Genomic DNA, 13,025 nt, shown 5'->3' on the forward strand with positions numbered 1-13,025 from the left:
CTTAGTAATATTATTGGCATAACTGCTATATACAGTGTAGACTATAGTAAAATGTTTCTTTTTTTTTTTATTCTCCCAGCACCTGGTGTATGATAAGATATTGTTCAAGACTTTCCTTCGCCGTATTTAATTGACTATAATTACATAGCAGCTCTAGATAGCTTTACCTCACTTTTATAATCGGTACACCATTAGCACAGAACTGTTATTTCCATCTACTTATAGCGAACAACTACGTTATATAAGTACCTGTTTATATATTCACAGAAATGCAGGACTGTGACATTCTGTATAACTCGCATATGAATTTTCATATTCGTGGACTATAGTTTCATTGTACTTTTGGTTTAAAAAGAACCTGTCACCATTTCTGTACAATTAATCTAATTATTTAGATATAAGTATATGTCTAATGCAAAAAAAACATCCCCTTCATGGTGTAGTGCAATCTGAGTAGGAGAGTGGCAGGTATGCTAATTAGCGGTTAGTATTCTAATTAGTGGTTAGTATGCTAATACTGTGCTGGACAGAGCTCTGTCACTGCTGGCAATGTTTTTGTGTTTTTACTGGTGCACTTCTGTGTTAATGAAGGGGATCTGTTTTTTTTTGTTATAATATCTAGCCAGTTAAACAACCTCTGCCTGTTCTCACAAATCCTCTTTAAACCAAACACTGGGGATACTTGGAGATCAGAGTAATACATGTTTCTCATACCACAGATTGATAATGAAGAGTATGGTGAAGCATTATCATTGGCACACGCCTATGGCCTGGACACCGACCTGGTTTATCAGAGGCAGTGGAGGAAGTCAGCTGTCAACATCGCCACAATTCAGGACTACCTGGTATGTAATTGTACAGTTAATAATAAAGTGCCTGGTTTGTTTTGTTTTAGCATAATTTAGAAAGGAATAAATGTAAGACTTAGGTCTCGGTTTTGTGCATTGTTCTGGCTGTTTAATTATTAGTACAGTGCTCGAAAAAGGAGAACTCCACCTTCCATCATTTGTTTTCATCTTCCAGACACTATTTTATGTTTGTTAGGTTTGGATGCAGCAACTGGGAGTCTGATGACTGATGGTGGACTTTCCTCTTAATCTAAAAGAGCCCAAATCCCTAATAATGGGTGATTGTATGCTGGTAAAATTAAATCAACGGTCTGATATGGACTGCGGTTGCCCTCCGAATGCTTATACATGCAGCTTTCATTCAGTTCATTATCTCACATTTTGTATTTTAGGGCATTTTCTTTTTATACTTGCAAATATTCTCAGAAACACAGACTCTAATTACTTTATTAATCTGAAACAAGTGCTTTCAGCTACAGCAAATTCATCATAATTATTTTAATATATCTTCCTACACTGTTACAATCCGTAATCACGTTTGAATACATTAACGCTTCTCCATTATTTCATTAGTTGCTTTGTGAATAATACAATTAAAGAGATTCCTTCTATTGTGTGTTCACTTTTCATTTGCTGTATGTGTCTGCACCTTTTATATTGTGTCTTCTGTGAGTTCTTGCTGAGGTCGCTGCTGTTTCTTGTCATCGGGGTACGAGAGTCTGAATGATCTGGGATTGGCTTTTTACTGGGCGGTCTTCGAAGCCTGACTTCCAGCTTGCACTGGCACCTATTAGTATGGCTGGAAGTTGACCACATACAGGTCGATAGCATTGATCTTTCAAACGCGTTTTACAATATGCCTGATGATGTGGTCAGTTTTATTGAGCAAAGCTCACAGGAGATAGAGGATCTTGTGTTATGTGGGATTTTTTTAGTGTTTTAAGGTATCCTGACATATAGTGATGGCTCTTACTGTCTCTATGATATGAAATAAGTTTTGTGTAATTGTAGTTAAGTTAGAACAGAAATCCAGATACCCCTCTCTGAACAACACTAGGCAAGATCTTGCCAGCGGTTGAGGGCTGTGAGGATACCACCCTTAGCTGGGATGGAAGTTACCCTCTGTGGGATTCAACTCAGTAGACCAGGATATATCCAAAATAAGACTTTTGACACATTATATCAGCAGGGTTACACAATATAAGTCTGTGATACCTTTTGATACAATTACATTTATATTGACACATATTGATACATTTCCCCATGCTATTTCAACCAATATATTACTGTGGAGGCACATTACATATGAGTAGAAGTTCTAACCTCATTACCTCTCAGGTTATCTGTTGACCTAGCTAATTAACATGGGCTGCCAGCTAGTTAACTCAGACATTGTTCTGATTACAAACCTCATCTCAGCTGCACCCCATACAATACACATTTGAGACAAATGGTAATTACATTAGCTAGCACAAGCAAAATGACTGCTGTTGTTCTGATATTTTCACACAGTATGGCAATATTGTTTCTATTTATACTACATACAATATCACAGGTAATAGTATGGGCAAAATGTATCCAATAACATGAAATAATAATACACATAATACACCAATGCTCTGGTGTATATACTTAGACTGGGCCAAGGATTAAAAAATACAATAAACCGTGAGAAACGGGTGATGATTACATAGTTCTCAGTCCAGTAGCACCCCGTTTCCTCACAAGGGCATATGCCCATTTCTCTCTGATCCTCCTCTTCCCTCTATGTAAGATCTATATTCCCAAACCTGCAGAACTTTTACCACTTGTCCTTCTGAGCCTTTAAACTTTGTGTTGTCCTCTGCCCTTCCCCCTAGTTCTTTCCCCATACACATCCTCGAGTATCCTGGAGTCCATGTTGTAGTTTTTAAATTAAGAGTTAATTCTAATATTAATAGCTATAAATATAATGAAGCAAAAATGTTTAAGTTTTTTCTTGCTCTTAACAAACCAACACTGGCAGGAACCTCTTTAATCATATTCAGTATTCTTCTTTGCTCTTTATCGTCCTTTTCTTTTGCAAAGAATAATGTCTATTTTTAGTTAAATACACTAAAACAAGAAAAAAAACAACGGTTTTGCACAGAGGGAACATGAGATAAATGTAATTTTTATCTACTTTTGAAAGAGAAAATGTCTGTGGTAGGTTTAATGTAAAGTTGTGTCCAAAACCAGGATGTGATTGATTATGTTTCGGAGAATTAATTTCTGAGTTTGTGCAATACGTTCGTTATTATAGCCAACAAATAGGCAATAGGTACATATATTTTCTTAACTTCCCCTTTACACTGAACCGCTCATCTACATACAGTGGCAGCCATTTTGTGAGCTGTACTGAAAATCCATAGAAATGCAGCCAAGCAACCCCCTCACTGAGGCTCTTCACTGGTTTATGGTTAATTACTAGGCCTCATACTTATACCTCCATACAGTCCAGATTTATGGACTCTGAAAGGATGTCAGGAGGTATACATTCTTATAAACATTGGTTTACCACACAAAATGGCTGCCTCCACTGTACTGTGTGACAGGACCACATTTATTACTAGTTAAACTACATTTATCATTTGAGGGCACGAAGTAAGCTAATGAGGCTTTATGTTTTATTTTATAAATGAAAAATAAAGATTTATTACATATGTGTTATATTAATGGAGCTGTGTTTCTTGCTATAACAAAGATTCATGATTATTACAATTAATGAGTTTGTTATATATCTTTTTGTACATTTTTGATTGTTTTGAAATGAGCGACAGTTCAAAGATCTCTCATTATTTTGTTCTTTGCTTTTCTGTGAAATCTCTAACAAAATCCAGGTATTTTGTTTCCACTGGTTTGACCTTGTGCAAAATGAATTTCAGCAAATGTATTAATTTTATTCTTTTCTGATTATTTTTCTTCCTATTTATTGCAGGATAATGATGGTAGCATAATTAGCTTATACAAATTAACCAGTACGAAATAATAGGTTTACAAATTCCGAGGCACAAAGAATAGATTAGCCTTTCCAAGTGTTAACCCCTGTAGCATTTTGTGGAGGCTGAAATGTATACACACTTATAGAAGCGGTCCATTTGTGTTCATCTTCTGGCAGGTAGATAGTACACTGAGGGTAATTGCTCAATATTGGGTTTTTTTTATTTGTTTTGTTTAGTGTACTTGTTGCTCTTTGCAAAAAAGAAGTTACATGGTAATTCTTCTGAAAAAACGCGCAGGATTACCTTATTAAATGACAAATTACCGTCACATTCCATGACAATTTGGTTGTTTACCATAGTATTTTATACTCCCTGGATTCTGACATTTTGCTGGCTAATCTCATCTTCATGCAATCCTGTCACATCATAATAACCTTGTATATGTTTAAGTCAAGGCAATTTTAAAATGTGTTTTTGTGAAAAATACTTGAACAAAAGATATTTTTTCCATTATTTTCTGTTTTCTAAGGACCTTGTTCTTTTATTTGAAGCAGCAAGAAATGACATTATGACATGCACTGGTTATTGCAGTTAGGGGACAAGAGGAAATTACATGTAAATGTGTGTGTGGTTCTTCCAAGCTGTCAGTAAGCAATGTCTCATAACAGATGATATGTCTCCATCTACCTAATACAATGCCCGGTCCTATCTAGAAGAGTTCACTTGTAATCATTGCTGTGTATCAGTTCCTTTGGTTGGATGCTGCAGCGGCTGAGTGCAGAGCGCAGTTTTCATCTTTGTCAGCGGACATGTAAGTGCGCTGTATGTAGCGGGAGCAGAGAAGACACTGTGACCATGGAAATGCTCCTCTTAACAAACAAATGGGGTATGTGAAAGGGGACTCAATGATTCTGTCATTATACATAACATTGGGGCTATTTATTTGTTGATTGACTGACTGGAAATGTGAATTGGATGTTCACAGAAATATAGCTTAGTAAACTGAGCAACACTGACATTTCAAGACAATACAATACAGTACTGTTAACCCTGCTCTATAACGTATGTGTAGACTTTGTCTTTTTTTCACTTTAACAATAAAGTTTGCCATGTTTGTAAGCTTAAGTTGTTGCTATTATTATTATTATTATTATTATTATTATTATTTTATTGTATTTCTTTTTAAGGTGCCACCACAGATACAGAAACAAGTAACAAATAGATGGGATAATACACATAAGTGGCTGGGTAGATATGTACCTTGAGACAAGGTCAGAGATGTAAGGGGTAGAAGTGTTGTTAAGAGCTTTGTAAGTGAGGGTAAGGAGCTTGAATTGAATTCTGAAGTGGATATGGAGCCAATGAAGGGATATGTGCAGAAGAGAAGCGGAAGAGGTGTGGTGGGAGAGGAAGATGAGTCTAGCCGCAGTATTCTGTATTGATGGTCCAATATGTAAGAGACAGAGAGGCCAGTGAGAAGGAGGTTGCAAGAGTTGAGATGAGAAATGAGTGAATGGACCAGGATTTTGGTTGCTTCCTGAGAGAGGAAGGAAGGGATGTTACTGAGGAGGAAATGGCAGGATTTAGTGAGGGACTGGATATGAGGGGTAAAACTGAGGGCTGAGCCGAGGGTGATTCAGTGGCAACAGGCTTGGGTGCAAGGAGAAAGAGAGATGTTGTCAACCAAGAGGTAAATATTGGGAGGGTCAACAACATTGGTGAAACGAAAGATGATGAGCTCGTATTTGGAGATGTTGAGTTTCAGGAAGCGCTGTGACATCGAGGTAGTTGCAGCACAGAGACAGCTAACTACCTGGGTTAGGAAGGCGAGAGAGAGAGGTCAGGGGAGGAAAGATAGATTTCTGTGTCATCATCATAGAGGTGGTATTGTGTTTACAGAGAGAGAGGTGGTGTAGGGAGAGAAGAGCAAAGGGCCAAGGACAGAGCCTTGTAGGACTCCAATAGAAAGGGGGAGGAAGAGTCAGAAGCAGACACGCTAAAAGAGCGGCCAGAGAGGTAGGAGGCAAACCAGGAGTGAGCAGTTTCGCGAAGACCTAGGGAGGGAGTGAAGGGTGGTGGGGAGAAGAGAATGATCAATGGTGTCAGAAAGCACCTGAGAGATCGAGGCGTACGAGAAGGGAGAAGTGACCTTTGGACTTAGCTGAGAGTAAGTCATTTGTTACTTTAGTGAGGGCAGTTTCAGTTAAGTGAAGGGACCGGAAGCCAGACTGGAGAGGGTCAAAAGAGAGTGGGAAGAGAGAAAGTGGGTCAGACGATTGAAGACAAGTCGATCGAGAATTTTAGAAGCAAAGGGAACAGAGATATGGGGCGATAGTTGGAGAGAGAGGATGGGTCAAGGGAAGGTTACTTTAGAATAGAGAAGGTGAGAGCATGCTTGAAGGCCGAGGGGAAGATACCGGTGGAGAGAGAGAGAGGTTGGAAGAGAGGGAGGGGAGGAACTTGAAAGAGACGGGATCGAGAGGACAAGTTGTAGAAGAAGAGGTGGAGAGAAGAGAGAGGATCTCGGGCACAGTTATAGGAGGGTAGAAGCCAAGGGTGGCAGAGTGAGTGATAGAGAGGACAGGTGGGGGGGAGGAAAGTCTGACGAGAACAGATATTAAGGATAGAGTCGATTTTATTTTTTTAGTAAGTGGCAAAGTCAAGAGAGGTGATGGATGACGGGTGAGGAGGTGGGGGAGCACTCACTAGAGAATTAATGGTAGCAAAGAGGCCTTGAGGTTTAGTGGACAGGGAGGAGATGAGGGATGTGTGATAAGTTTGTTTGGCAAGAGAGAGGGCAGCATAGTAGGAAGAAAGGATGAATTTAAAGTGGATGAAGTCAGCATTGCAACAGAATTTCCTCCATTGAAGCAGGAGCACTTTTGGAGGAGCACTTTTGGGGGTTGGATTGGCGACAACGAAGGGGGGTTGCTGGGACTGCAGTATCAAGGGCAACAGAGAGTGTGGTGTTGTAAAAAGAGACAGACGCGTTGGGACATGATGGGGGAGAGATTGGAGTAAGTAAGGGATCGAGGGAGGACGCAAAAATGATGGGGTCAATGCTGTTGATGGGACACAGTATGTGAGAAACTTTGGGTGGGGGGGCAAGGGGTAAAGAGAGGGTAAAGGAAAGGAAATGGTGGTCAGAGAGGGGGCAGACAGAATTGGAGATGTCACAGAGATGGGAGTGACTATCATGGTGGGTGGTGGAAGTTCTCCATTGGGAGATGCCATTGGAGGAAGTGAGAGTTAGGAGTTTGGAGGCAGCAATAGTAATAGGAGAGTCGATAGGGTTGTTAAAATCCCCAATGATGATAGTGGGAAGATCAGAATAGAGGAAATGGGAAAGCCAGGCGCCAAAGTTTTCAAGAAATTAAGAAGGAGGGCCAGGGGAATGATAGATGTTAGCAACACAAAGGTGGGGAGACAGATGGAGTGAACTTCAATGGAGGTGAAGTAGAGGAAGGATTCAGGGGGAATAACGCTGAATGTGTAGCCAGGAGACAGTAGGACACCTATACCACCTCCTTGATGGTCCCCAGAACAGGGAGTGTGGGAGAAGAAGGGACCCCCGTGGGAGAGTGCAGCAGGGGAAGAAGTATCAGAGGGGGAGATAAACGTTTCTGTAAGAGCCAGGAGACCAAACAAATAGGAGAGGAAGAGGTTATGAATGGTACTGAGTTGGTTGCAGAAGATCTTGCATTTCTGAGTGCACAGGACAGGGGAAGGTGAGTAAGAGGAAGGTTGGGAATAAGGTTGTCCGGATTGGATGTTCGGCGGCGGGTGGGGGGGGAGGGGGCAGGGTGATATGTGGTGGTGGTGGGAGGAGAGACAGCTAATAGAAGGGAGAGACTTGGGTCTGTATTATGGAGTAATGATGTGGGGAGCCATGTGGGGGAGTGGGAAGAAGTGCTGAATGGAGAGTAGTAAGGTACAGGAGATGTAGCAATTGAGACCTTGCAGAGTCACGAAATAGGAGAGAGGGCCAAAGTCCAGTCCAGATCCAGTTCAGACTCTGTTACAACTCCTCATATTTGCGACGGCAGGCATAGCTTTTAATAGGCTTGAAAATTCAATGGATTAGATAGAAGACTGAAACAGCAATTGCAGGGGTAGGGAATGGCCGGTCAATTAGAACAGGAGGATGATTAAACAAAGGGTTTATTGCTGGGATATAAACTGACAGATGAAGCAAATTTTTCTTGAGGTGAGAAGGAAATAAGTTCAGAGTTCAAAACAAAGTTCTTCATATGTGAAGCTTGCAGCCAGAGGGAGATGGACACATCAGGAGTAAAATATTGAGTTGCAGGTGGATGGTGAATGTTGTCCTCACATAGCTGTGTGTTCTGGTAGAATGTTTCCCTCCTGACTCCAATTCTTCATGTCTTGTGTAATTTTTGGTTTGCTATACAAAACGGTGTATGCACTTGTAACAAATACACACTGGCTGGAACAGCCTCTGTCTAATGCAATGAAAAATGCATTTGCCTCTACCACACAATCTCCATCTCTTCCTGGTCAGGGTTAGAAATTATTAATACCTGATCCAGTTTCAAAGGTAAACTAGCATCTCTATGGAAAGTACATCTTTGTTGTTTTTAATTACAGAGCAAAATTAGGAAGAGGTCCTGGGTTCTACACGAATGTTTGGAAAGAGTCCCTGACAATGTGGATGCAGCCAAAGAATTGCTCATGTTTGGCCTGAAGGGAACAGACCTAGAGGCTCTCGTTGCAATAGGGAACGGGGAAGATGGCGGAAGGTATGTCAAGGTTTCATTGAGTATTTCTTTGTTTCACAAGCCATGTATGGGAACGCTGATAGTTTGATATACTAGAGAGTGAATATATTTTTATTATTGAGCGCTCGGTGTACAGCGCTTGTGACAAATCTCCAGAGAGAGCCGCAGAACACAGATTGGCGGCATCTCTTTGCCATTTGCATATTCCTACACAAATGCCGACAGATCACTTGAGAAGCCTATCCTTTGATTAATGATCTCCTGCCCAAGACAGTGCAATGAAGTGCCTCACTCCTTAACATGTTAATGCATGCGTAAATTCATTTACCAATCTTCAATCTCACCATTCTAATTATCCTTTTCCTATCTGATGGTTATGGTAATTAGCATACTTCACTAAAATGTTGTGTAATAATATACAGTCTCTTGAGCTCTTTGATCCGGTGCAATGTATTATCATTATAGCGGGCACGTTCCCAACATCATCTGAGCAGCTTCGCGGCTCCCCTGTTGCTTTTTGATAACCACTTACAGTGTGGGTTTTAATGCATAATATATGCAGCTGCTCTTTAGTGGAAATAACCTGGTCTAAGTGGAAGAGCCAACTGCTATTTCTCTGTCGGGCTTTCCAGCTCCAAGAAACAGACTCTTATAGTTTGTAGACTTAGGTTTTTAATGAAGAAAAATAGGCTCTGTCTTGAAATTAAATGGATCTTTTTCACCTGGTTTTATTTCTTTGTAACGCACAGCGAGAGTAAAAAAGGACTCCGTTCCTGTAGATAGTTTCCTTTCCTGGCCATTATGTTTTTCTCTCTCCTCTTTGTTTACTTTTGAGTTAAATGGACAAGGTATGTTTGCAGTGTTGAGTTAAAACTAGGGATCACTGATCCCTATTGCTGACCCAATGTTACACCCAGAATAAATAATATCTGCAGCATCCTAATGCTTTCCACATCTTATATTGTGAGTATAGGCTCTCTGTTCAGCCTCAATGATCCTATATTGGCTCTGTTTGTGTTCTGTATTTAACAAGGTAATGGAATAGATCTGGGATGCAGCCAATACGTCAGGTTTTTTTACATGTGTTATACTATTGGTGATGTACTTTATTCTGGCCCTCAGTAACACTGAACGTCGCTACAGTATATGTTTATTTGCTACACATTGCTTACTTTTCCCCTGCATATGGCAGATTTATTTTACCCGGGGATGTGGATATTGAAGATGTTCCGTATGAAGATTTCTTGTCTCCAGAAGAGGAAGCGGAAAGCCGGAAAGAGAGAGAGAGCCAGAGACGTAAAGAACTTTTCCAGCGGGTGGACTTTGAGAAGTGAGTGGATATTGGTTATTATTTCAGAGAGGTAAACACAGGCCCAGATTTTAAACCCCTGCAGACCAATTGTGCAATGCTTCCTCCCATGGATACAGAGCGACATCATTGATGTATAATATGTAGGACAGTCTAGTTGTCTTCTGGCTTTGTTATTTCAAGCCATGGAATATGTCCCATATATGTCCCTGCTGTAATGCGACTGGGTATACTGCTCACACAGCCGATATGCCTTATGCCTAAAATTGCTGGATCTTATGGGGGTTACACTTTTAAGGGTAAGCTAATCACAAGTTACATTTACCAAGTTAGACACATGCATTACATGTTTATTTTGTCTTTGCTGCGGCTCTGTAGTTGACGTGTTATTGTTGTGTTGTGAATGTTTTAATGCTCTGATTGGCCACAGGGTGGTCTAGTCCTGTGCATATACTAATGTCTGATTGGCTACAGGTTGTTCTAGTCCTGTGCATGCACTGATCCTCTGATTGGCTACCGGTTGGTCTAATCCTGTACATACACGGATTCTCTGATTTGCTACAGGTTGTTCTAGTCCTGTGCATGCACTGATGCTCTGATTGGCTACAGGTTGGTCTAATCCTGTACATGCACTAATGCTCTGATTTGCTACAGGTTATTCTAGTCCTGTGCATGCACTGATGCGCTCTGATTGACCTCAGGTTGGCCTAACACTGTGAATGTTCCCATGTGCCCATTGACTTTCAGTCAGACACTGCATGCATTGCTGATTAAAAAAATCAAATACTTTCAAACTTCAGACACCTGTGAGACACCTTACATATGCTGCACTCTATGCTCTTCTGTCTGTAACTAATTTTATACATTTATCTTACAGCTTAACACTTGAGCAGAAAGAGATATGCCGCTGTAGGCTTAAGTTGTTAACATACCTAGATCGTCTGTCAACATATGAGGTAAGGACAATGATGGTGACTAACGTAGTGCAGCCCTTGCGATTGTGTACTCACCTGAAGTCTTTTATTTACTGTTTACAAGTATTATTAGTTTTTGTCTTGATCACGTCATGTTCTGACCACACACCTTAGTAGTAGCTCTGCCCCTAGAGTGAAGCAGAAAAATGTTCTCAATTTTAATAAGGGATACCCCATTCAAACACAGCCCGTGCAGAAGATACAGGGCCAGCAGCTATGCAGGTTACTTCAATCACCGTTTTCCCAAGTGTTGGTTTAGACACCGGCAAAGCCATGGGCCATGTTTTGCGCTGTTTCGAGTTTACCAGGAACACAATGTTGAGGTCTGCTTTCAGGTAATCTCTGCTGCTAGCCCTGCCACAAGCCTTATTGTTCGCGTCAGTCAGGAGTCATGTGGTTTCCCCTCAGTCTTGTCCAGCTAGGAGTACTTTCATACAGTTGTGCTTTGCAGTATTTTAGTAGACAACTCAGAAGCAGGAGGTGGGGGGAAGCCAAGAGTAGGTAGTCATCTTCCATAATGAAAAGTCCCAGTTTATGGCTAAAGGCTTATATTAACATATTTACACATACAAATGCAGGGGTGGTTCCAATGTAGATTTTCTGTATTTGATCAGATCCCCTTTAAAACACTGGCATATAACAATAGGAGTCCCTTACATTCACTGCACTGTTCCAGTGTTCCGTATACTGCCGCAGCCATTCATATAGATGTACTTGGGACGGATCTGAGTGTACCAGTTCTAGTTTAGGACCTGAATTGGGTGGTAATATTCTGTAAGCTCTAAGCCTATTGATATTGCGGTGTGAAAGGTCCTCTATATCCTCAATTTTTTTTCTTTTAATAATTCATTTTTTCCCCTGCACTTTAATAAGCTCATTGTGGGATTTAACCAACTCAGATAACTTGGACTCAATGTGATCTGTTCTCTCCTATGGCTCAGAGATGTCAGCCTTGGTTTCTTTCAGAATAATATCAGCTGCTATATCTGATTTAGGTGTAGGTCATAAAACTTTCATGGCGCTCACAGTTAATAGCGCATCATCCTCCAGAAGTGGCAGCGGAGGGGACACAGGAGTCCTCCTTTAGTGCAGGCTGAGCGCCATCTTGTTCCTCTGATGACCTGAGGAAATTGTACTGACAGTCCTGCTTTACTGTGTTGGTGCTTCGTGGGGCCCTTTGCTCTGTTATGTTTGTGTTTATAGCAATGCAGGTGCTGTGCAAGTAATGGTATGGAATTATTTTGTAGTGTACTGTATGCTATTCTCTGTATAAGTAAAATAGTATTTAAAAATCATTCTAGAAGAACAGTTTAGATCTCTCAGTACCTGGGCACTGGTGCACAATGAATGAAGGGTTAATGCCGGAGAGTTGCTGATAAATAGAACAGAATTATCCATTCATAATCTGCTCCATTACCATATTTTGAAGGATTTCTGAAACATCTGCTTCTTTGTCCTGAAGGAGATCCTCGGGGGGCCGCAGGCAGCTGAGAAGAGATACGATGCTGACTTCTTCAAGAAGTTTAGGAACCAAAATATTGTGCTGTCAGCGAGAACATATGCTCGGGTAATGTTACAAAGTCAGAACAATAAAGGCGGAATTGATTCCTCTTTAAGCGAGCAGCCTTTCACCTCCATTATCATTTATAATCTGATGCAGTTAGTTAACTCGGCGTTAAAGCCCAGTGTGCTTTGAACTATGTATAACGAGATAATCCTGTCAATACTAATTCACAATTAAGGAATCTTTTCTAACTAGATATGAAGTAGTGTGATACTGGGCACGTTGACAAATGTGATTACCCATCTGCCTTTGTTTTTTTTAATATGCGTTAAATCTGAGGGCACAGGGTGTTATTGTTTTTGCCGCAGTGTATTTGTAGCTGCTTAACCCATTCCATGCCCGTCCACGCTGCAGTTTGGAAGGCTAATTAGATTATTTTAGGCTCAAGTTGCTGCAGATAGCTGCATGTATTGGCATAAAAAGAACAGTCCGTCATATTCTACATCAGTTGGGGGAGTTGATAGATGACCCAGTCTAGCCTCTCTTCTGACATTTTAGCTCTGTGCATATACTAATGCTAGTCTGTTAATGCCAAACGTCTGGGTCTTTCAGACTTAGCCATACACGTCTATGTACCATTGGGCGGCCGGGTTTAGCCAGCGCGTTTCCAGCTTAAGATCTGGGCATTGGC

At 40.9% G+C, this 13,025-nt stretch overlaps 1 protein-coding gene across 2 annotated transcripts in view; it reads left to right on the top strand.

Moving 5' to 3' along the window:
• The window catches only part of NBAS (NBAS subunit of NRZ tethering complex), a 477,499-nt gene that overhangs the window by 101,033 nt on the left and 363,441 nt on the right, over positions 1 to 13,025 (top strand). For both annotated transcript variants that reach the window (XM_075201412.1, XM_075201413.1), the window contains exons 16-20: positions 720 to 845; positions 8,417 to 8,568; positions 9,740 to 9,877; positions 10,734 to 10,812; positions 12,293 to 12,397. In XM_075201412.1, the coding sequence (XP_075057513.1) occupies positions 720 to 845; positions 8,417 to 8,568; positions 9,740 to 9,877; positions 10,734 to 10,812; positions 12,293 to 12,397 (600 nt within the window). The remainder of the gene's footprint in view (positions 1 to 719; positions 846 to 8,416; positions 8,569 to 9,739; positions 9,878 to 10,733; positions 10,813 to 12,292; positions 12,398 to 13,025) is intronic.

This window comes from Mixophyes fleayi, chromosome 3 (assembly GCF_038048845.1).
Source record: "Mixophyes fleayi isolate aMixFle1 chromosome 3, aMixFle1.hap1, whole genome shotgun sequence".
NCBI lineage: Eukaryota > Metazoa > Chordata > Amphibia > Anura > Limnodynastidae > Mixophyes > Mixophyes fleayi.